Source organism: Scyliorhinus torazame, chromosome 18 (genome assembly GCF_047496885.1).
Source record: "Scyliorhinus torazame isolate Kashiwa2021f chromosome 18, sScyTor2.1, whole genome shotgun sequence".
NCBI classification, from domain to species: Eukaryota; Metazoa; Chordata; class Chondrichthyes; order Carcharhiniformes; family Scyliorhinidae; genus Scyliorhinus; species Scyliorhinus torazame.
In genome coordinates this window covers 118,800,106-118,824,910 of record NC_092724.1, presented here as the reverse complement: position 1 = coordinate 118,824,910, position 24,805 = coordinate 118,800,106, and the positions used below count along the sequence as shown (strand labels likewise).

General features: G+C 47.8%; 2 protein-coding genes across 3 annotated transcripts in view; one reads left to right on the top strand and one right to left on the bottom strand.

Annotated features, from left to right (window-relative positions):
* Positions 1 to 17,822: 17,822 nt before the first annotated feature.
* mrps7 (mitochondrial ribosomal protein S7) lies at positions 17,823 to 21,945 on the top strand. The gene is made up of 5 exons (XM_072483221.1): positions 17,823 to 17,980; positions 18,694 to 18,900; positions 20,115 to 20,178; positions 20,920 to 21,087; positions 21,580 to 21,945. Exons 1-5 carry the CDS (start codon positions 17,862 to 17,864, stop codon positions 21,799 to 21,801), a joined length of 780 nt encoding a protein of 259 aa, XP_072339322.1. The 5' UTR covers positions 17,823 to 17,861; the 3' UTR covers positions 21,802 to 21,945.
* A 251-nt stretch (positions 21,946 to 22,196) lies between these two features.
* The window catches only part of jpt1b (Jupiter microtubule associated homolog 1b), a 52,411-nt gene continuing 49,802 nt past the window's right edge, over positions 22,197 to 24,805 (bottom strand). For both annotated transcript variants that reach the window (XM_072483222.1, XM_072483224.1), the window contains exon 5: positions 22,197 to 22,646. In XM_072483222.1, coding sequence (XP_072339323.1) covers positions 22,510 to 22,646 — 137 coding nt within the window. In that variant the 3' untranslated portion in view covers positions 22,197 to 22,509. The remainder of the gene's footprint in view (positions 22,647 to 24,805) is intronic.

Sequence of the window (24,805 nt, the reverse complement as noted above, 5' to 3'; positions counted from 1 at the left end):
GGCTTTTATTGCCCATCCCTAATTGCCCTTGATGAGCTGCCTTATTGAACAACTGTAGTCCATGTGGTGTGAGGACACCCACAGTGCAATGAGGAAGGAAGATCCAGGATTTTGAATCAGTGACAGTGAAGAAACGATGTAGTTCCAAGTGAGGAAGGTATGTGACTTGGAGGGGGCTTTCAGGCAGTGGTGTTTCCATGCATCTGCTATGCTTGTTCATCAAGGCAGTAGAGGTCACAGGTTTGGAAGGTACAGACAAGGGAGACTTGGCAAGTGGTGTAGCGCACAAAGACTCCGTGAGACGAATAGAGTGAAGTCGATGAGGCTTTATTAAGCGTGTCTGTTCCCCAGCAGCCCGATAGTAAACTGGCCTGCGGGGGAAGACACCGGCTTCTTATACTTCGCCTTCAGGACGGAGCTTGAGGTCAACGGCCAACCAGGACCCGGGATCTGTCAGCCAATGACATTAGGGCTTCCAGTCCCACATGACCCCCAATACATACTACCACATTCACCCCTTGTCAAAAATGAACCCGGCGGGGTGATGCTTCGTATGGTGGTAAGGGTTTACAGGGCTGGTCCTGGGAGGACAGAACATTTACATGGTAGTACAGTATTGGACAGTTTCGTCCTGTTACAACTATTTACAGCGGGTATAGGAAAAAACAAAATGTTCTTTGAACAGTCCATCTTTGTTTTACATCGACGCCACGAGTCGGTCGGGCGGTCTGGTCGTCCGTGTCGATCGCCTCGGCCCCGGCGGTGGTGGTGGTGCTTGTACCAGTGTTGTCGCCTCCAGGAGCCGTACGGTTTCAGCTGTCGGTGCAAAGGGGAGGGGGACTGATCCTCCTGGGAAGGGGGCGGTCGCGGGGTGCGGCGGTGGCAGGAAGGGGGCGGTTGGGTTGATGGTGTCGGGGGGGTGTGCGTGGTGCCGGCGGGCGCCAGATCCCGCAGGGAGACCGTGTCCTGTCGGCCGTCGGGGTACTCCACGTAGGCGTACTGGGGGTTTGCGTGGAGGAGGTGAACCCTTTCGACCAACGGGTCCGCCTTATGTGCCCGCACGTGCTTTCGGAGCAGGATGGGTCCTGGGGCCGCCAGCCAGGTCAGCAGCGACATTCCAGAGGAGGACCTCCTAGGGAAGACAAGGAGACGCTCGTGAGGCGTTTGATTAGTGCTTGTACATAATAACGACCGGATGGAATGGAGAGCGTCCGGGAGGACCTCCTGCCACCGTGAAACTGGGAGGTCCCTGGACCGTAGAGTCAGTAGGACGGCCTTCCAGACCGTGCCGTTCTCCCTTTCTACTTGCCCGTTCCCCCGGGGGTTGTAGCTGGTCGTCCTGCTTGAGGCTATGCCCTTGCTGAGCAGGAACTGGCGCAGCTCGTCACTCATGAAAGAGGACCCCCTGTCGCTGTGGACGTATGCGGGGTAACCGAACAGTGTGAAGATGCTGTTCAGGGCTTTAATGACTGTGGCCGCGGTCATGTCGGAGCAGGGAATGGCGAAAGGGAAGCGGGAGTATTCGTCCACTACATTAAGGAAATATGCGTTGCGGTCGGTGGAGGGGAAGGGCCCTTTGAAATCGAGACTGAGGCGTTCAAAGGGGCGGGAAGCCTTAATCAGGTGCACTCCATCTGGCCTGAAAAAATGCGGCTTGCATTCCGCGCAGATGTGGCAGTCCCTTGTGACTGTACGGACCTCTTCTAAAGAGTATGGGAGATTGCGGGACTTGATGAAGTGGTAAAACCGAGTGACCCACGGGTGGCAGAGGTCCTCGTGGAGGGTTTGGAGGCGGTCAATTTGTGCGTTGGCACATGTGCCGCGGGATAGGGCATCGGACAGCTCGTTCAGCTTTCCGGGCCGGTACAAGATCTCATAGTTGAAGGTGGAGAGCTCGATCCTCCACCTTAAGATCTTGTCATTTTTAATTTTGCCCCGCTGTGCATTATCGAACATGAAGGCTACCGACCGTTGGTCAGTGAGGAGAGTGAATCTCCTGCCGGCCAGGTAATGCCTCCAATGTCGCACAGCTTCCACTATGGCTTGGGCTTCCTTTTCCACTGAGGAGTGGCGGATTTCTGAGGCGTGGAGGGTTCGGGAGAAGAAGGCCACGGGTCTGCCCGCTTGGTTAAGGGTGGCCGCTAGAGCTACGTCGGAGGCGTCGCTCTCGACCTGGAAGGGGAGGGACTCGTCAGTGGCGTGCATCGTGGCCTTTGCGATGTCCGCTTTGATGCGGCTGAAGGCCTGGCAAGCCTCTGTCGACAGAGGGAAGGTCGTGGTCTGTATTAGGGGGCGGGCCTTGTCTGCGTACTGGGGGACCCACTGGGCGTAGTACGAAAAGAACCCCAGGCAGCGTTTCAGGGCTTTTGGGCAGTGCGGGAGGGGAAATTCCATGAGTGCGCGCATACGTTCGGGGTCGGGGCCTATTATCCCATTGCGCACTATGTAGCCCAGAATGGCTAGCCGATCGGTGCTAAAAACGCACTTGTCCTCGTTGTACGTGAGGTTCAAGGCTTTGGCGGTCTGGAGGAATTTTTGGAGGTTGGCGTCGTGGTCCTGCTGATCGTGGCCACAGATGGTTACATTGTCGAGGTACGGGAACGTGGCCCGTAACCCATGTTGATCAACCATCCGGTCCATCTCCCATTGGAAGACCGAGACCCCGTTTGTGACGCCAAAAGGGACCCGTAGGAAATGGTATAATCACCCGTCTGCCTCGAAGGCTGTGTACTTGCGGTCACTTGGGCGGATGGGGAGCTGATGGTAGGCGGACTTGAGGTCCACGGTGGAGAAGACTTTATACTGGGCAATCCGATTGGCCATGTCGGATATGCGGGGGAGAGGGTACGCGTCTAGTTGTGTGTACCTGTTGATGGTCTGGCTATAGTCAATGTCGATCCTTTGTTTCTCCCCTGTCTTCACTACTACCACCTGCGCTCTCCAGGGACTATTGCTGGCCTGGATTATGCCCTCCTTTAGTAGCCGCTGGACTTCGGACCGAATGAAGGTCCGGTCCTGGGCGCTGTACCGTCTGCTCCTAGTGGCGACGGGTTTGCAATCCGGGGTGAGGTTCGCAAACAAGGACGGGGGTTGTACCTTGAGGGTAGCGAGGCCGCAGATAGTGAGTGGGGGTATGGGGCCGCCAAATTTAAACGTAAGGCTCTGTAGATTACATTGGAAATCTAATCCCAGCAAGGTGGGGGCACAGAGTTGGGGAAGGACGTTAAGTTTGTAGTTTTTGAACTCCCTCCCCTGCACCGTTAGGGTAACTATGCAGAATCCCTGGATCTGTACGGAGTGGGATCCTGCAGCTAGGCAAATTTTTTTGTGCGCTGGGATAAGTGGTTAAGGAACAGCGTCTTACTGTGTCGGGGTGTATAAAACTTTCCGTGCTCCCGGAGTCGACTAGGCATGGCGTCTCGTGGCCGTTAATTAGGACCGTTGTCGTCGTCGTCTGGAGAGTCCGGGGCTGAGCCAGATCGAGCGTAACCGAAGCGAGCCGTGGTTGTAGTAGTGGGGTGGGGTCCGTTGTTGCCGTCCAAGATGGCGTCGGGGATGGACAAAATGGCCGCCCCCATACATCGCACGTGGCTGGGGGGTCACAAGATGGCGGCGGGGGTGGACAAAATGGCCGGCCCCATGCGTCGTACAGGTCGGGGGCGGTCCAAGATGGCGGCGCCCCTCCTCCCCTCGTGATGGTCGGGACCCAAAATGGCGGCGTCTGCGGGTCGCACAACGGCGCCCCTCCTCCCCTCGTGGTGGTCGGGACCCAAAATGGCGGCGTCTGCGGGTCGCACATGGTGTGCTGGGGGGTCTGGGGAGCGCTAGAACCGCGCGGAGCTCCCTCACCGCGAGCGCCAGGGCCGCGAGCGCTAGGACCGCGCGGAGCTCCCTCGCCGGGAACAGCGGTGGTCAGTGCCCAAGTCGGCGGCGCCGGCGAGTCAGGCGTGGGGCCGCGAGCGCAAGGAGCGCGAGGAGCTCCCTCACCGGGGACAGCGGTGGTCGGGGTCCAAGTAGGTGGCGCCGGCAGGTCAGGCGTGGGGCGCGGGACGGGGGTGAGGGTGGCGTTCGGGACGCGAAAAACCCCTTCCTCTCCGTGGAGAGTGTTGGCCGGGACCCAAAGCGGGAGCGCCGGCGGCGGGTCGTACATGGGCTGTATTAAAAATATTGGGGGCTTTTTGGGGGTGGGTGGGATAAAGGGACTGTTGGCCAGCGGATTGCCATTGTATTTGTTGCTGTTGATTATTTGTTAGTGGATGTAAATTTGATGAAAATGTGGAAAAGGAGAATAGAAATATTTTAATAAATTTTTTTAGCATGCATGTTGTCCTGTATTGTAGCTTCGCCAGATTGGCACATCATTTTCAGCCTGCTGCTGCTCCTGGCATGTCCTCTTGCACTCCACCTTGAACCAGGGTTGATCGCTTAGCAATGTTAGAGTGAGGGATATACATGATGGTGGAGTCTGGGAAATTGGCTCTAAGTTATGATTCAATGAGTATGACTATGTTAGGCTGTTGCTTGACTAGGTTGTTGGATAGGTCTCCCAATTTTGGCACAAGTCCCCAGATAATATGGTCGCAATGGTTAGGGGTTGCTACAAATAGCCCCACACCATTTGGCGAGGAAGAAAACCAGGAAGCCTCATACTGCTGATTATAATGGCTGGCTTACTACACGCTCTCCTGCCCGTCTCCAAAAATCTTGTGTTAGTGTTGGGTGAGGACAGAATCAAATTCAGTTGTGAGATCCTCCATGATCGAATGCCAGGGCTGACACAGGAAGAGTCAAGGCTCTTATGAAGATTATGAATTAATATTTTATGTGACACATCTTCATAACAAATATAAGATAGTCACTATTAAATCCAGTAGGAAATTTAGAAGAGACTTCCTTACCCAGAGAATGCTTAGAATGTGGAACTCACTACTCCAAGGAATGGAGGAGAAAGCATAGATATTTTTACACATTAAAGGAACCTTGTAAATGTGAGTCATTGTTGTCCTGTGCTGACTGATTCATGCTGCTTACCTTCAAACCCTGGCCACCAAGGTTGGAGAGGTTATATTTTGCCTTCTTCACTTCACCTTGTCTGTCGGATCTAGTCTGTTCTTTAAATTCATGCCTCAGTCATTAACCTGTCAGATTGTTTGCCTGCCTACCTAGTCTATCCTTACCTGTTGGTGTGTCTCCCCTGCTGGCAAGGGCTATAAAATTACATAGTATTTACAGCACAGAGATAGGTCATTTGGGCCAACATGTTCATGTGGTGTTTATACCGTACACATGCTCCATATAACCCCATCAACTTCTGTGCCTTTCACACTCATGTATTTATCTGGCTCCCCTTAAATGTTTAGGGAGTGCCAGGTCGAGGCAACTTAACCAATGATGGAGTGAAAAGAACATAAGAACAAGGAACAGGAGTAGGCCATCTGGCCCCTCGAACCTGCTCCGCCATTCAATGAGATCATGGCTAATCTTTTGTGGACTCAGCTTCACTTTCCGGCCCGAACACCATAACCCTTAATCCATTTATTCTTCAAAAAACGACCTATCTTTATTTTAAAAACATTTAATGAAGGAGCCTTAACTGCTTCACTGGACAAGGAATTCCATAGATTCACAACCCATTGGATGAAGAAGTTCCTCCTAAACTCAGTCCTAAATTTACTTCCCCTTATTTTGAGGCTATGCCCCCTAGTTCTGCTTTCACCTGCCAGTGGAAACAACCTGCCCGCATCTATCCTATCAATTCCCTTCATAATTTTATATGTTTCTATAAGATCCCCCTCATCCTTCTAAATTCCAATGTGTACAGTCCCAGTCTACTCAACCTCTCCTCGTAATCCAACCCCTTCATTAACCTAGTGAATCTCCTCTGCACACCCTCCAGCGCCAGTACGTCCTTTCTCAGGTAAGGAGACCAAAACTGAACACAATACTCCAGGTGTGGCCTCACTAATACCTTATACAATTGCAGTATAACTCCATCCCTCTAGCAATGAAGGACAAAATTCCATTTGCCTTCTTAATAACCTGTTGCACCTGTAAACCAACTTTTTGCGACTCATGCACTAGCACACCCAGGTCTCTCTGCACAGCAGCATGTTTTAATATTTTAGCATTTAAATAATAATCCCTTTTGCAGTTATTCCTACCAAAATGGATAACCTCACATTTGTCAACATTGTATTCCATCTGCCAGACCCTAGCCCATTCACTTAACCTATCCAAATCCCTCTGCAGACTTCCAGTATCCTCTGCACTTTTTGCTTTACCACTCATCTTAGTGTCATCTGCAAACTTGGACACATTGCCCTTGGTCCCCAACTCCAAATCATTTATGTAAATTGTGAACAATTGTGGGCCCAACACTGATCCTTGAGGGACACCACTAGCTACTGATTGCCAACCAGAGAAACACCCATTAATACCCACTCTTTGCTTTCTATTAATTAACCAATCCTCTATCCAAACTACTACTTTACCCTTAATGTCATGCATCTTTATCTTATGCAGCAACCTTTTGTGTGGCACCTTGTCAAAGGCTTTCTGAAAATCCAGATATACCACATCCATTGGCTCCCCGTTATCTACCGCACTGGTAATGCCCTCAACAAATTCCACTAAATTAGTTAGGCACGACCTGCCCTTTATGAACCCATGCTGCGCCTGCCCAATGAGACAATTTCCATCCAGATGCCTCGCTATTTCTTCCTTGATGACAGATTTCAGCATCTTCCCTTCTACCAAAGTTAAACTCACTGGCCTATAATTACCCGCTTTCTGCCTACCTCCTTTTTTAAACAGTGGTGTCATGTTTGCTAATTTCCAATCTGTCGGGACCACCCCAGAGTCTTGGTAATTTTGGTAAATTATCATGAGGTGCATTTGCCATTTCCCTAGCCATCTCTTTTAGTACCCTGGGATGCATTCCATCAGGGCCAGGAGACTTGTCTACCTTTAGCCCATTAGCTTGCTCCTCATTACCTCCTTAGTGATAACAATCATCTCAAGGTCCTCACCTGACATAGCCTCATTTCTATCAGTCACTGGCATATTATTTGTGTCTTCCACTGTGAAGACCGACCCAAAAAACCTGTTCAGTTCTTCAGCCATTTCCTCATCTCCCATTATTAAATCTCCCTTCTCATCCTCTAAAGGACCAAATATTTACCGTAGTCACTCTTTTTTGTTTTATATATTTGGAGAAACTTTTACTATCTGTTTTTATATTCTGAGCAAGTTTACTCTCATAATCTATCTTACTCTTCTTTCTAGCTTTTTTAGTAGCTTTCTGTTGCCCTCTAAAGATTTCCCAGTCCTCTAGTCTCCCACTAATCTTTGCCACTTTGTATGCTTTTTCCTTCAATTTGATATGCTCCCTTATTTCCTTAGATACCCACGGTTGATTTTCCCTCTTTCTACCGTCCTTCCTTTTTGTTGGTATAAACCTTTGCTGAGCACTGTGAAAAATCGCTTGGAAGGTTCTCCCCTGTTCCTCAACAATTTCACCATAAAGTCTTTGCTCCCAGTCTACCTTAGCTAGTTCTTCTCTCATCCCATTGTAATCTCCTTTGTTTAAGCACAAAACACTAGTGTTTGATTTTACCTTCTCACCCTCCATCTGTATTTTAAATTCCACCATATTGTGATCGCTCCTTCCGAGAGGATCCCTAACTATGAGATCCTGAATCAATCCTGTCTCATTACACAGGACCAGATCTAGGACCGCTTGTTCCCTCATAGGTTCCATTACATACTGTTCTAGGAAGCTATCGCGGATACATTCTATAAACTCCTCCTCAAGGCTGCTTTGACCGACCTGGTTAAACCAATCGACATGGAGATTAAAATCCCCCATGATAACTGCTGTACCATTTCTACATGCATCAGTTATTTCTTTGTTTATTGCCTGCCCCACCATAATGTTACTATTTGGTGGCCTATAGACTACTCCTATCAGTGACTTTTTCGCCTTACTATTCCTGATTTCCACCCAAATGGATTCACCCTTATTCTTCATAGCACCGATGTTATCCCTTACTAATGCCCGGATGCCATCCTTAAATAAGAGCTACACCACCTCCCTTACCATCCACTCTGTCCTTCCAAATAGTTTGATACCCTGGGATATTTCACTCCCAGTCATGACCATCCTTTAACCATGTTTCAGTAATGGCCACTAAATCATAGCCATTCACGATGATTTGCACCATCAACTCATTTACCTTATTCCAAATACTACGTGCGTTCAGGTAAAGTACACTTATGTTGGTTTTTATACCTCTGTTTTGAATCTTAACACCTCGATCAGTAACCTCTCCTAAGTTATATTTCCTCTTAACTTTTCTCCTAATTTTCCTTGTCGTTGAACCCATATCTTCATGTAACAACCTGCCGCGTCGCTTACCACTTATGTTTTTAATTCCCGTTTTATTCCTTTTAGTATTGCTGGGACTATTCACTGAGCTCCCCTCAGTCACTGTACCTTGTACTGTCGGCCTTTTTGATTTTTGACTATGGCTACTCAGCCTTACACTTTCCTCCTTACTGCCTTTTGTTTCTGTCCCTGTTTTACTACCTTCCGACTTCCTGCATCGGTTCCCATCCCCCTGCCACATTAGTTTAAACCCTCCTCAACAGCTCTAGCAAACACCCCCCCAGGATATCGGTTCCAGTCCTGCCCAGGTGCAGACCGTCCGGTTTAGCACACTGGGCTAAATCGCTGGCTTGTAAATCAGACCATGCAGGCCAGCAGCACGGTTCAATTCCTGTACCAGCCTGCCCGAACAGGCACCGGAATGTGGCGATGAGGGGCTTTTCACAGTAACTTCTTTGAAGCCTACTTGTGACAATAAGCGATTTTCATTTTTCATTTCATTTCACCTCCCCCAGAACCGGTTCCAATGCCCCAGGAATTTGAATCCCTCCCTCTTGCACCATCTCGAGCCACGCATTCATCCTATCTATCCTGACATTCCTACTCTGACTAGCTTGTGGCACTGGTAGCAATCCTGAGATTACTACCTTTGAGGTCCTACCTTTTAGTTTAACTCCTAACTCCCTGAATTCAGCTTGTAGGACCTCGTCCCGTTTTTTACCTATATCGTTGGTGCCTATGTGCACCACGACAGCTGGCTGTTCAGCCCCCCCCCCCCCCCCGAATGTCCTGCAGCCGCTCCGGGACATCCTTGACCCTTGCACCAGGGAGGCAACATACCATCCTGGAGTCTTGATTGCGTCCGCAGAACCGCCTGTCTATTCCCCTTACGATTGAGTCCCCTATCACTATAGCCTGCCATTCTTCTTCCTGCGAGGCTGCGCAGCAGAGCCAGCCACGGTGCCATGAACCTGGCTGCTGCTGCCTTCCCCTGGTGAGCCATCTCCCTCAATAGTATCCAAAGCGGTATATCTGTTTTGCAGGGAGATGACCGCAGGGGACACCTGCACTGCCTTCCTACTCTTGCTCTGTCTTTTGGTCACCCATTTTCTATCTCCCTCAGTAGCTTTCACCTGCGATTTGACCAACTCGCTAAATGTGCTATCCACGACCTCCTCAGCATCGCGGATGCTCCAAAGTGAGTCCATCCGCAGCTCCAGAGCTGTCACAGGAGCTGCAACTGGACACACTTCTTGCACGTGAAGGAGGCAGGGACAGTGGACATGTCCCTGAGCTCCCACATCGCACACGGGGGCATGACACGGGTCTGGGATTTCCTGCAATGTCTTAAAACTTAGGTCAACTTATACAACTACAATTCCAAAAAATGAAAGAAAAAAAAAAAGAAAAAATTAGACAATGAAAAGAAAAACTACTTACCAGTTACTTACCAGGGTTAAAAAGCACCTCCTCCCCACCCAGCTTCGAATTCCCACCCAACTTCGAATTCCCAAACTCACTCTTTGTTGTGTCTCACTCTGGCTGTGTCTTCTTTGGCTCACTGGGAGAACTCACTGGGAGCGAGTTACAAGTTGCTCTTTTAAATTGGCCGGAGTTGACTCCCCCCCCCCCCCCCCCACACCCGCTTTTATATCAAAGTAGATTAAGGTGACTGACACTTAACTGCCATCCAGTTATGTGAGTGGGTGGGGCAGCCCTTGTTAACCTTCACTGCACAATTCTGGATTAATTTAAACTCCTGAAATTTAAAAAGGAACAGTCTTATCGATTGAATTCAATTCCCACCTAGCTTCAAATTCCCAAACTCACTCTTTGTTGTGTCTCACTCTGGCTGTGTCTTCTCTGGCTCACTGGGAGAACAAGAAATCAGAGAGAAGATATTGGAATCATAGAATTTACAGTACAGAAGGAGGCCACCGGGAACTTCGAGTCTGCACCGGCCCTTGGAAAGAGCACCCTACCTAAGTCCACACCTCCACCCTATCCCCGTAACCCCGCCTTATCATTTTGGACACTAAGAGCAATTTAGCATGGCCCAATCCATCTAACCTGCACATCTTTGGACTGTGGGAAGAAACCGGAGCACCCGGAGGAAACCTGCGCAGACATGGAGAGAACGTATAGATTCTGCATAGACAGCAACCCAAGCCGGGAATCGAACCTGGGACCCTGGAGCTGTGAAGCAACAGTGCTGACCACTGTGCTACCATGTTGCCCTAATGTAATGAAATGTTTGAGGGTGCAAGTAGTAAGGCTGTAATAGAAATATGTTGGGAGAAGGCCATGGAGTTATTCGAACAGACAGGAAAATTTTGAATTTCAGACTTTAAGGCAGTCGTGGGGACAGGGGTGATGGGTCAATTGGACTTGGTTTGGTGTAGGATATCGACAGCAGAGATTTGGATGGGCTGAGGTTTATGGGGGGCAGGTTCTCAGGGAGAGTGAACTGGTACCTTTTCCTGTGACAGTTCCGTGTTCAGTTGATGCCATTCTGTAGGTATGGATGTTCTCTCCTAGTTTACTAGTACAGTTCAAATTTCTCAGCGGTCGGTGATGGATTATATTAGCAGCCCAGCACAAGAAATAAAAAGTTATTTCCTCCGATCTTGATTGCAATTCGGATTTGCCAGTGCCAGGTCCCATTGAGACATGCAATACACAAACTTTCTCCTCATTTGAATGAATGTACTATACAGCAGAGTGGGACATACATTGTTGGCTATATGAACACCAAACAGGGGCCTTGCAGCATGCAAGGCGAGCATGTGTTTCAGCTAGCCTCTACTGTTAAAGCCGGTATGTCCCTCATTAAAGAGGTTGCTGCTGATTGCTAATACTGCAATAAGAAACAAAGAAAATGGAGCACTAAAGTAGAGAGACAATTACAAATACAGTGCTGCAAGCCTTAATGATGGAAGTCAACAGGGTGGTACCGTGACTCTGAGGTTAGCATTGCTGCCTCAGCCCCAGGGATCCAGGTTCAATTCCAGCCTTGAGTAACTGTCTGTGTAGAGTCTGCACATTTTCCACGTCTGCAGGGTGGGAGTAGGGTGCAGCCCAGCCACTAGTGCAAGCAAGCCAGTGTCCATCACTGTCAGATAAAAAGGGAAGGTTAGCAGCACAGGAAGGACATCCAGCTGTAAAACCACCTGCCAAATCCAAAAGAGAAATAACGGTTGATATGACGAGCGATCAACTTATGTGTGGCAACTTAACAGGAAAAGCTGAAAGAGAAAGGATGAGAAATGGGAGGGGTTGGCATTTTTCACAAACCTTGGGATACTCAGCAGCAACACCTCCCTGGCGACCTGCTCACATGCCGGTGTGTTCATGTTCATGGACCTTCTGCTCCCGTCATGCGTAAAGGGGACGTCCCCTGGATAGCCTGAAGGTGCTGCCCCAGGAGACCTTGTTGAATCATGGAGTTGAGGTTTTCGTTCTTCTGGGCACCATGGGCAATAAGTCCCCAATACACTTGGACTGCAGTGAATGTTTGTGTTTTGGGGTTTAAATATGGCGCCAGGACCTTCACCCCATCAAGGAACAGCAGGGTAGATGAATTAGTGCCCTGAATGTGACTAGATTTCTCGTCCACCTTGTGTGAGTACTTAAGAGTCCCAATTCTCTTGCAAATGGGTTTCTTTTATTGCTCGTTCATTTACTTTCTTCAATCTATGCAAAAGATAACAGTTTGTTTTGCATAGTCTATATAGCTTTACCATGTCCTTGGTTAAAAGACTGCACTGTGATTTTGCATTGTCATGTTGCTTTCTAAAATCTGTATTGGATAATGCACAATCTGGACCATGGGATAGTATTCTTGATGGGTTCAAAGGTTTCACACTAAAATAAAAGCAAAATATAATAGATTCTGGAATAAAGATAGAAAGTGCTGGAAGTAATTTTCAACTAGAAATGCTAACTCTGTTTCTCTCTGCACAAATGCTGCCAGACCTGCTGACTATTTCCATTACTTTCTGTCTTTATTTGAAAACTTTCAAAATTTGTTTGATCTGGTTAACTTTGTCAAGAGCAGTATTGATAGCTTCTAGGTACTAGCAGCTGTACATTGGAATCGAAGGAAAAATCCTCTCTCATATTGCTTCTCACCCTCTGGTTTCAGCAATTTCCATTGTTCGTCATTAATACCAGACACTACATTTTCACCAGGGTTCTCAACTTTTAAAGATGTATGTTGTTTTGAGCTCTGTAACTCTGTCCTGTGTGTACTTTTAAAACAGACTGTAAACCGCTCTGTTCAGGTTTTAACTCCTGAACTCCATTTTCTTTCGAGTCTACATTTTTTTATGTCCAGGTCGGTGAAGAAAGTTTCAAACAGGGCAGCACAGTGGCCTAGTGGTTAGCACAGCTGCCTCACGGTGCTGAGGTCCCAGGTTCGATCCCGGCTCTGGGTCACTGTCCGTGTGGAGTTTGCACATTCTCCCCGTGTCTGCGTGGGTTTCGCCCCCACAACCCAAAGATGTGCAGAGTAGCTGGATTGGCCAGGCTAAATTGGCCCTTAATTGGAAAAAATAATTGGGTACTCTAAATTTTTTTTAAAAGAAAAAAAAGAAAGTTTCAAACATCTGAATTGCCCTGCATAACAATTGAATTCACCTAATTCTGTTTAAATTCAGGATCATTTTTATCTTTAAATCTTTCCCATGATTTAACTTTTGATTTTCTTTTCCTGGAGATGCAGGTATAACACTGGCTCCTTTTGTGCAATCAGTTCATTTCTCTGTCAAGTAAAATCCTCTTTAGTTGTAGCTTTGCAAATCCCATTAATGTCATTTTGACGTTCAGCCAAGGAATTTTTTAGTCAGTTCACGATTATTTTTGAATTTATTTTCAAGAACATGTGTCCTTCCTCACAGTTCTACATTGTTAGTTTTGGATTCAGCTGTGCCCACCCTCCTTCAATGGATTCCTCTTCTTTGTGTCACCATTAGTTTTGAGTACAGTTGTTATCTGCTCTGCCACACCTTGCTCATGTTTTTCCTGCATTTTTAATTCATCACAGCTGGATGTTCCAATGTCCTTTTAAAATTAGTAGGCTGAGTTTCTGACCCTTTCCACGCATCTTTAGTCAAAATATCAATTATTGCAACTGGGTTACAGGAAGCCTGGATTCTTCAATGGAACTCTGCTTTTCTTGTAAAACTTCAGTTACAACAGCCACAAGGGGTTTTCCTGAAACCACTGGAGACAGCAACCTACCCTAACCTTATCCCCAGTCAAGCCGTTTCCCAATAAAAAGTCAGCAGGCAAGTAATGAGCCAACCTCACAATTACAGAATTAACCCATATTTAAAATTTTTATTCAGCAAATGTTCTGGAGAGAAATTCCGTCACCTACCAACATCAGTGACTGTGCTGATCCTGTGTCTCGAAGAATAACAGTAAGAAGTCTTACAACACCAGGTTAAAGTCCAACAGGTTTGTTTCGATGTCACTAGCTTTCGGAGCACTGCTCCTTCCTCAGGTGAATGAAGAGGTATGTTCCAGAAACATATATATAGACAGATTCAAAGATGCCAGACAATGCTTGGAATGCGACCATTAGCAGGTGATTAAATCTTTACAGATCCAGACATGGGGTAACCCCAGGTTAAAATGATGTGAATTGTGTCAAGCCAGGACAGTTGGTAGGATTTCGCAGGCCAGATGGTAGGGGATGAATGTAATGCAACATGAATCCCAGGTCCCGGTTGAGGCCGCACTCGTGTGTGCGGAACTTGGCTATAAGCTTCTGCTCGGCGATTCTGCGTTGTCGCGCATCCTGAAGGCCGCCTTGGAGAACGCTTACCGTAGATTAAAGGAAGGGAACATTCCTGCCTGGTGATTGTCGCGCGATGTCCGTTCATTTGTTGTCGCAGCGTCTGCATAGTCTCGCCAATGTACCACGCTTCGGGACATCCTTTCCTGCAGCGTATGAGGTAGACAACGTTGGCCGAGTCGCACGAGTATGTACCGCGTACCTGGTGGTTGGTGTTCTCACGTGTAATGGTGGTATCCATGTCGATGATCTGGCACGTCTTGCAGAGATTGCCATGGCACGGTTGTGTGGTGTCGTCACTGTTCTGAAGGCTGGGTAGTTTGCTGCAAACAATGGTTTGTTTGAGGTTGCGCGGTTGTTTGAAGGCAAGTAGTGGGGTGTGGGGATGACCTTGGCAAGATGTTCATCTTCATCGATGACGTGTTGAAGGCTGTGAAGAAGATGTTGTAGTTTCTCCGCTCCGGGAAAGTACTGGACGACTAAGGGTATTCTGTCGGTTGTGTCCCATGTTTGTCTTCTGAGGAGGTCGGTGCGGTTTTCTGCTGTGGCGCGTTGGAACTGTCGATCGGTGAGTCGAGCTCCATATCCCGTTCGTACAAGGGCATCTTTCAACGTCTGTATATGTCTGTTACGCTCCTCCTTGTCTGAGCAGATCCTGTGTATACGGAGAGCTTGTCCATAGGGGATGGCTTCTTTAATGTGTTTAGGGTGGAAGCTGGAGAAGTGGAGCATCGTGAGGTTATCCGTGGGTTGGCGGTGAAGAAAAGTGCTGAGGTGACCGTCCTTGATGGAGACGAGTGTGTCCAAGAATGCAACTGATATTGGAGCGTAGTCCATGGTGAGTCTGATGGTTGGATGGAACTTATTGATGTCATCGTGTAGTCGTTTCAGTGATTCTTCACCGTGGGTCAAAATGAAAAAAATGTCATCAATGTATCTGGTGTATAACGTTGGTTGAAGGTCCTGTGCGGTGAGTAGGTCTTGTTCAAACTTGTGCATGAAGATGTTGGCGTATTGAGGTGCAAATTTGGTCCCCATGGCTGTTCCGTGCGTCTGGATGAAGAACTTGTTGTCGAAGGTGAAGACGTTGTGATCCAGAATGAAGCGGATGAGTTGCAGAATTGCATCTGAAGATTGGCAGTTGTCGGTGTTGAGTACTGAGGCTGTTGCAGCAATGCCGTCGTCATGGGGGATGCTGGTATAGAGTGCCAAGACGTCCATTGTGACGAGGAATGTTCCTGGTTCAACTGGTCCATGGGTGCTGAGTTTCTGTAGGAAGTCCGTCGTGTCGCGACAGAAGCTGGGCGTACCTTGTACGATGGGTTTCAAGATGCCCTCGATGTAGCCAGAGAGGTTCTCACACAGGGTCCCATTGCCTGAAACGATAGGACGGCCTGGTGTGTTGGCCTTGTGTATTTTCGGGAGGTAGTAGAGATCTCCAATGCGGGGAGTACGTGGAATGAGAGCATGTAGGGTGCTCTGAAGATCTGGATCCAAGGTCTTGATCAGTCCGTTAAGTTGGCGGATGTGTTCCTTGGTTGGATCAGCGGGTAACTGTCTGTAGTGTTCTATAGACGCTGCGACAACGAATGAACGGACATTGCACGACAATCACCAGGCAGGAATGTTCCCTTCCAGTCAGGGAACACTTCAGCAGTCAAGGGCATTCAACCTCTGATCTACGGGTAAGCGTTCTCCAAGGCGGCCTTCAGGACGCGCGACAACGCAGAATCGCCGAGCAGAAGCTTACAGCCAAGTTCCGCACACATGGGACCTGGAATTCATGTCGCATTACATTCATCCCCTACCATCTGGCCTGCGAAATCCTACCAACTGTCCTGGCTTGACACAATTCACACCTCTTTAACCTGGGGTTACCCCATCTCTGGATCTGTAAAGATTTAATCACCTGCTAATGCTCGCATTCCAAGCATTGTCTGGCATCTTTGAATCTGTCTATATATATGCTCTGGAACATACATCTTCATTCACCTGAGGAAGGAGTAGCGCTCTGAAAGCTAGTGACATCGAAACAAACCTGTTGGACTTTAACCTGGTGTTGTAAGACTTCTTACTGTGCTCACCCCAGTCCAACGCCGGCATCTCCACATCTAAGAATAACAATGAGCTCTCCTGTCTCACCAAACAAGGATACTTCACCATTTTACAGTTTTTATAAACAACCTAGACTCAGATGTAGGGGGGCATTATTATAAAGCTTGCAGATGATACAAAACTTAACAGATATGATGAGGATAGGCTTCAGGATGTTGACAAAAGAGACAGAAACATCACAGCTGGTGTTCAATCTGGAGATGTGTGAGGTGATGTACTAGAGGACTAATATGGTCTGGATAGTATACTGTAAATACTAAGGATTTTGAAAACCCTAATGAACAAAAATATCTTGGGTGTCCATTTAATCCTTAATGGTGGTGGGGTAAGTTGAAAGGGTGGCTTTAAAGCACATTGGGCTTATAAGTACTGGAATAGAATAAAAACAAAGGGTGAGATCTCGGCCTATCGACGACACACCTCTGCCTCGGTTTCTAGACAGTGTGGGGTGGATTCAATGGGAAATCCCATTGACAATGGAAGAACCAGAAGATCCTGCCGCTGACCAATGGCGGGCCGCCTCCCGCCATCGAGAAACTCGCCGCAGGGAGGCCAGATAATCTCGCAAAAGAGATTGTGCTTGAACTTTATAAATCCATTCGACTTCAGGTTAATATTGTGGACAATTCTTGTGGACACCACGTTTCAGGATAGATGGAAAGGTTTCATAAAGGGGACAGAGATAGTTAACCAGGATGTTACCAAGGATGAGGAATTCAGTTATGAGGAGAGGCTGAAAAGTTAGGAATGTCCTCCTCAGAACAGGGAAAGTTCAGAGATGATCCATTGGAGAAATTTTAGAGATGGATAGTCAACATTAGAGAAAAAAGATCACAGAAGTTATTTCCGAGGGAATAGATCAATAACCAGAGCCTATAGTTTTCACATCACTGAAAATAAGATAGAGAAATATTTTCTCTGAGTTGACAGAATCCGGAAGGTTTCTACGGAAGCTGATTGCATTAATAATTTCAAAAGGTTAGATAATTCAGGATGAGAAACTTTTTGTGTTATGCTGCTTCGGATAACACAGGCTGCTACTTGATGCAGTCTTAACTAAAGGATGCTCGAGACTCTGAAATGAGTTCAACGTGTTTATTGAACACAGTTCTCAAATGAGTTCAACTCTCTGCTAATCTAACTGTAGTAACTCAGTCTAACTGTACCAGCTTGCTCTAAGCCACGTGCTGGGGTGTGGTGCTGCTGATCAACCCTGTCTAACTCTCTAGATGTCTGTCTGTGGAAAGAGGCAAGGTGTGAGTGCCTCATCCCTTTTAGTGTTTATGTCATGCCCCCTTGTGGCGATGCCACCTCTGAGTGTCCTGACTGCCCATTGGTTGTGTCCTATTCTGAATGTTCATTGGTTGCATGTTTGCATATCATGACAAAACATACAGATCTATGGACAAAAGGCAGCTGCTTTTTCGAAGAGCCAGTATAGGTAAGATGGGCCGGACGGCCTTTTTGCTCAGCGATTTTATGCAGCAGAAAACTCCCTCCTGCAGGACGCCCAATTCCGGCTGCTAGGCAACGGGGCAGTCAGGCGCGGCAGGGTCAGCTATGGCCGGGGTCCTGAATGTCTCATTCAAGATGGCGGCGGGCTGGAGCTGGCGGTCGCAGCTGGGACCTGTGATCAGGGCCGGAGGCGGCTGTCTGAACAGGAGGGGCTGGATACCCGGGTGAGTCAGGGTTTTTTTTAACCCCTACATCGTGTCCTGATCCCGTATTGAGATGGGGAATCGGGGGGGGGGGGGGGGATGTGTGTGATCGCGGGGATGGGGAAAGATCGGGGGATGGAGGAAGAATCTGGGTATACGGCAAGAAACAGGGGTTGGGGGAGAGAATTGAGGATGGGGAAATCGGGGCTGGGGAAAATTGGGGATGGGAGGAGAATCGAAGGATGGGTGAGAATTGGGGATGGGTGAGAATCGGGGGTGGGAGGAGAATTGGGAGATAATCGGTATGTGAGGGGATGATGGGGAGGTGGGGTGTGTGCTTGGGGTTGGTGGGTGTGGGGACAAGCTATGTGCGTGCGCTGGCCAAGGAAGATATTGGGGTAGGGGAAGGGTGTCAAGACAGGGAGGCGTTGAGGCAGGAACGGGATCTCAAGTCAGGGGCAGAGAGGTCTGGGAGGAAGAGTGGTGGAGTGCAGGCTTTGGGGATTGTGATGCTGTCGCAGGTGGGGAGAGTGGGGCTGGTTGGGTGGTAGGAGGGCGTGTTTGCAGTGGGGTATAGATGTCGGCGTCAGTGATTGTTGGGGGCATTGGGGAGGGTGGGTATTGGAAGGGGAATGCTGTGGTTAAGGGAGCTATTGGGGGGGGGGGGGTATTGAATGCAAGTGCAGGAGGGATGCTGGCCTTTGTCTCCTGACATTGAATTGTTTTCTCACTAGCCCACCCTTGATATGGGTGATGCCTGTGCGGGGGTCTCGATACAACCCCCATTACTTGGAACCGGAGCTTAACAAGGAGTGGCACCGAATCCTGGTTACTGAGCTTGGGCCAGAGGAAAGTGCAGCACTAGAGCTCAGGGCAGTTCGACCCATTAAAGCAGCAACGATTAACCAGAGCAGCAGTGTCTTCAGTGACCCCTTGACCAGGTCAGTGAGTAATCTATGTTCATCTCCCCACCTACTTCTCATCCATAACCCTGCTATTCATGTCCTAACGTACACCAAGACCTGCTCATCCTTGACTGCTTGTGCGCATTGAACTACTTTGGCTCCTTGTTCAGCAACGCCTCAACTTTAAAATGGATATCTTCGTTTTCCGTGGCTTCACTCCTCCTTATTGCTGTAATTTCCCCTGGCACCACAACCCTCTGAGATATCCTTAATTTCTGGTTGTTTGTGCATCTCTGATTTTAACCAACTTTAACAAAGCAGCTTTTTAACAAAGTAACATTTCCCGAGATGCTTTGTAAGGGCATTATCAGAAGCAAAATGTTAAACTGACATACAGTGACAGCGGTATGTACCATGTACAAGATGCACTGCAGCAACCTACCAAGGGCTCCTTCAATAGCATTTTCCAAACCCACAACCCCATACCGCCTCGAAGGATAAGGGTAGCAGGTGCATGGGCACACCACCACCTGCAAGTTCCCCTCCAAGTCACTCAACATCCTGACTTGGAACTATTTAATTGTTCCTTCACTGTTGCTGGGTCAAAATGCTGGAGCCCCTTTAACAGCACTGTGGATGAACCCACACCACGTAGACTGCAGCAGTTGAAGGCAGCTCACCACCACCTTTTCAGGGGTAATTAGGATTGGGCAATAAATGTTGGCCTAGCCCACAGGGCCCACATCCCATAAATGAAACAAGTAAAAGGACAGATTACAAGTAGGTTTTAAGGAGTGTTGAGAGGTAGAAGGAATCTTAAAAAAATTTTAAGTACCCAATTTTTTTTTCAATTCAGGGACAATTTAGCGTGACCAATCCATCTATCCTGCACATCTTTGTGTTGTGGGGGTGAGGCCCACGCAGACATGGAGAGAATGTGCAAACTCCACACGGACAGTGACCTGGGATCGAACCTGGGTCCTTGGCACCCTGATGCAGCAGTGCCAACCACTGCACCACCATGCTGCAGGAATTTGAGTTCAGGACCCAAGGAGTGAAGACACAGCCACTGATGGTGGAGTAATTAAAATCTGGGTTGTCGGTGAACCAAGGAGCTAGTTTGTGCAAGTCATACTTTGGGTCTTTGTTTCTGGTTTACAGTCCTGATCAAACACACTGTTCTGTCATTTATGTTTAGTAGCCTACAAGAAAACCAACCCAATAACTTTAAAAACTTTCAATACTTTCAGCAAATTCATCAACATGATGATGCAGCGAGGTCAGAAATTACTGTCCCGATCAATCATGAGCAAGGTAAAGTCTGCTTTTTCAGTGTCCAGTAAACCGTAGGGTTTGCCCGGCGATTTTAGGAGGGTAACAGACCGAGTAGAGATGAAGAAAGCAATCTCTCTGTGCAGGAAAGGGAGCATCACTCAGACCCTGACTAGATTGCATGTTGGTGAGCCTATTTAGTGTAACTACGCCATAAACCTCAATTAAACCACATTTTATTCTGAAACGACTCAGAACCTTAACTTTGCTCCCAGTACACCAGTAACAGACTCTCCTCCCCCCCCCAAACAAGTACTATACCCCAGTGTTATATAGGGAGACCTTCCCCCACCAGTACTGGACCCACTGTTATACAGTGACAGACCTGTCCCCACCAATACTGTGCCATGTTATAGTGACAGATGTGACCCCACCAGTACTGTACCCCAGCGTCGGTGACAAACCTGTCCCCACCAGTACTGTACCCCAGTGTTATACAGCGACAGACCAGAACTGCAAAATGTATTTGCGAGTGTAGCCCAAATTTGGATGATCAGAGTCGGTGATGTTGTGGATATTTTTCCTGGTCTCATCGGTGTCGGTGGTTTCCTCCTAGTCTGTCATCCATTCCGTGAGTCTGGTGTATCATTGTGCCTGGTCTGGTTGAGAGCTGATTATTTTGTGCTCAGTGTTAATTTATGTTGGAGAATAAAATGGGGAATGCAGGAATGCAGACTGAAATCATCATATGGTCTGATCTAATGAGATAATTGTGTTCCCTAGACTTTTGAAACCATTAAACGGAAGCAGATTGAAAGTTACCACAAAGCACCAGAGTCTGATAAGGACACTATTGAGTGTAACCCGCACAAGATTTTCCACCAAGCTTTAGAGAACTGTATGCCGGTCATCGGTTTAACAAACATACAGAGAGGTGGAAAGTCTTATCAGGTAAGGCTGTTCACTGCTGCTGCGTGCAGAATATCACACTTCACCCTGTTCTTTACATAGATACTGGATGAGCATAAATTTCCTCAATTAAAATAACATTGGAGCCATTGTTTCAGACTCCATTCCCTGGTTACCAACTCTACCTCTCACTGGCAACAGTTCAAAGATTAAGCAAATCTATTCACAATCATGGTGCCACATTCAACCCCTAGTTGTGCTTCCAACCTCAAATACTCGTACCATCACAAGACTACTTATTTCCACCTCCAACATCGCCTGACCCCTTGCCTCAGCTCATCTGCTGCTGAAATGCTGATCCTTGCCTTCATAACCTCTACATTGTCCCAACAGTACTCCCTCAGTGTCTACCCTCTGACCGTGTGGCACTGGGAACATCAATATCTGGTTATGGGCTTGAGTGGGGGGCGGGGGTGCATGGGGAGGCTCTTTGCTGGGTTCACTAATGATATGCTGATCTATATTTTCATATAGGTTCCAACACCCCTAACCGATAACCGCCGGCGCTTCCTGGCCATGAAATGGTTTATTACAGAATGCAGCGAGAACCGGCACCGGCGCACTCACATGTATGAGAAGTTGTCGCAGGAGCTGCTTGCTGCATTTAATAACGAGGGCAATGTGATCAAGAGGAAACGAGACCTTCACAAAATGGCTGAAGCAAATCGAGCCTATGCACACTACAGGTGGTGGTGAGACTGGCCAGGGAGAGCATTTGAACGGAGACCGTTCAGAGCTCTCCACCCAGACTGTCACTTTCCAACTTTGTCTTCATCAGATAGTTCAGTGAGGATTGCTGTATAATGAGACTTTGTAAAATAAACCTTATCTGTGCTGAAACTGTGGGTATGATGGATGAATGTGACTTGCTAAGACACAAGCAGAAGAGTTTTGAATGTGCAATGGAATAATCTAGTTTTAAAAGTTACAAAAGTGTGGATAAAGATTTCAGCAGGTGAGATGAGCAGGGGAAAAGTTATGAAGGAGTTGTTCTGTCAGCTCTCTTGTTTCCTTGTAATATTTAGAGTCTATAGCTTAGTAACTTAGCACAGTCATACTAATGAGATGAAGAATAAGTCAAAAGTCTCATCTGGAGAACAATTTTTACTTGCATCACAAATCATTCCAATATACCCAAGTACAAAGTTCAAAATGCCAGAATTTATGCTGAAGTCACATATGAAATACATAAACATACTCAAAACCACATCACAGGGAGGAATCCCTTTATGCCTTTCCCAGCAGGCCTGTTGTTTGGTGCACTTGAGGAAAATGGAGCAGGCACCCATGAAACAGTGAAATGTAAAGTGCTAGACCAAAAACAGTAGGGCTGAAACTTCGCAGTTCGCAATAAAATTAACATTTATTCAGTCTGCAACTCAGATAAAGAAGTAAATGGTGGGTTTATCCCAGAACAAGACTGGAGACACCACCAGGTGGGACTTTTCTGGGTCGAAATGGTTCCGCAGGCATTACTGGGCTGGGGATGGACTTGTCCTTCATTCCCTGGGCCACTACTTGGTTTTCAGTTTCACGATTACCTAAACAAAACCACAAGAGTTAGAACAAGAAACTATAGCGTCTCGCGACACAGGAAGTATGCAATGCAAACAAATACAGTTTAATCTAATATGCTATTTGAAAGGTATGATCTAATCAACATGCAAGTGATGTAAAACTAGACAACGCACAACATTTAGAACAAGGTTGACTGCAGGCAAGAGAAGTCCCCATTTTCCTTGTAACACCTGTTAAGTGCAGCAATGGCAACTGGATGCTTGCAGGAGGGATGGCACTTGAAATTTGTCCAGTAAACTAAGGGAACTTACCGCAACAAGCAAGAGAATGGGGTTGGATTAGCATGGAGGCCTGAACCATCCACTTTCCAAAGGTCGATGTGATATTAGACAAAGATATCTAGAGGACCATCCTTTAAATTGGGAGATTTCAGGTTACTACTGTCAATCCCAGGACTTTTTAAAAAAAAAAGTATTTTATTACAAACAAGTATCAAAACAGGTTACAGCAAATAAAACATCCTGGGAAACATACTTCCCAACAATTAACTGTACAGTTTTTAACCCCCCCCCCCCCCCCCCCCCCCGAACAGCACCTCAAACAAACACGGTCACAAACATCCCCACAGTTTCTCAAACCCACCTGCTGAGCCCCTTAACACCTATTTTATCTTCTCTAACCGAACCGCAGGAAGTCGTACAGGTCACCCAACCATGCCACTACCCCAGTGGCAATGCTGACCGCCACTCTAGAAAAATCTCGCCACCATGCAATCAAGAGAGGCGAGGGCCACAACATCGGCCTTCCTCCTCTCCATGAGCTCCGGCTTCTCAAACCCCAAATATCACCACCAAAGGGTCTGGGTCCACCTCCTCCTCCACTACCCTGGCTAAGACCGCGAACACTCCCACCCAGAATCATCCCAATTTTTTTGCAACCCCAAAACATGTGCGTGTGATTTGTTGGCCCCGCCCACACCTCACACATCTGCTACCCCCTGAACCAACCCACTCATTCTCAGCAGAGTCCTATGCACCACCTTAAACTGTATCAGGCTCATCCGTGCACAAGGAGGACCCATTTACCCTTCGCAGTGCCTCACTCCATATTCCGCAATTGATCTCCACTTCCCATTTCTCCGCGTTTCCCCATCCGCTCACCTCCCTGCTCCCCAGCCACTTGTATATATCTGCAATTCTTCCCTCTCCTTCCAGAAGCAGCAGTCGCTCCAGCAGGGTGTATCCCGGCAATCTAGGCAACTCCTTCCAGACTTTTTGCGCAAAGTCCCTAACCTGCAGATACCTGAACTCACTCCCCCTCGGCAGCTCTACCCTCTCCCTTAGCTCCTCCAGACTGGCGAACCCTTCCTCCAAATACAAATCCCTCATCCTGACCAACCCCATTTCCATCCACCTCCTGTATACACTATCCATCCCCCTCGGCTCAAACCCATAATTCTCGCAGTGGCGTTAGCACCCTAAATGCCTCAGCTGATTCCACATCTTCACTATGGACTGCACCATCGGGCTCCCAGAATACCTATTCTGAGCCATTGGCAATGCTGCCGTCACCATAGTCCTCAAACTAGACCCCTTACAAGATTCCTTCACCATCCTAACCCACTCTACCCCTTCTTCCCACCACCGTTGCACCTTCAATCCCAGGACTTGACCACATTTCAACCATTGGTCCCAGGGATTGAGGGGAGGAAAATGCTGACATTTGCATGTCGTGAATGGGAGACAGGCAGTGGTATAATGGAGAGCAAGATCCAAATTTAGGCAGACAGTGTTATTGTCCATCTTTCTGCTTCCATCCTCTGACAGCATGGTCTAATTGTTATTGATAGTTATGTCAATAGTTGTATCCAGTGGATCACTTCACACAGCAATTGTTATACACAATCTGTTGTGAGCGACCTGCGTCCCTGATACACCAATACCCCATCCCTCTTGTTACATTGACACACTTAACCAAATCCTCATTAATACTGGGCAGCACGATAGCACAAGTGGACAGCACTGTGGCTTTACAGCATCAGGGTCCCAGGTTCGAATCCCCGCTGGGTCAGTGTCTGTGCGGAGTCTGCACGTTCTTCCAGTGTCTGCATGGGTTTCCTCTGGGTGCTCCAGTTTCCTTCCACAGTCCAAAGACGTGCAGGTTAGGTGGATTGGCCATGATA

Bases quoted from the DNA above. Each gene is read 5' to 3' on its own strand.
- mrps7 (XM_072483221.1), top strand. From the start codon at position 17,862: ATGGCCGGGGTCCTGAATGTCTCATTCAAGATGGCGGCGGGCTGGAGC. The intron at 20,179-20,919 runs GTAAAGTCTGCT...TGTGTTCCCTAG, and splicing joins CCCGATCAATCATGAGCAAG to ACTTTTGAAACCATTAAACG. The intron at 21,088-21,579 runs GTAAGGCTGTTC...ATTTTCATATAG, and splicing joins GAGGTGGAAAGTCTTATCAG to GTTCCAACACCCCTAACCGA.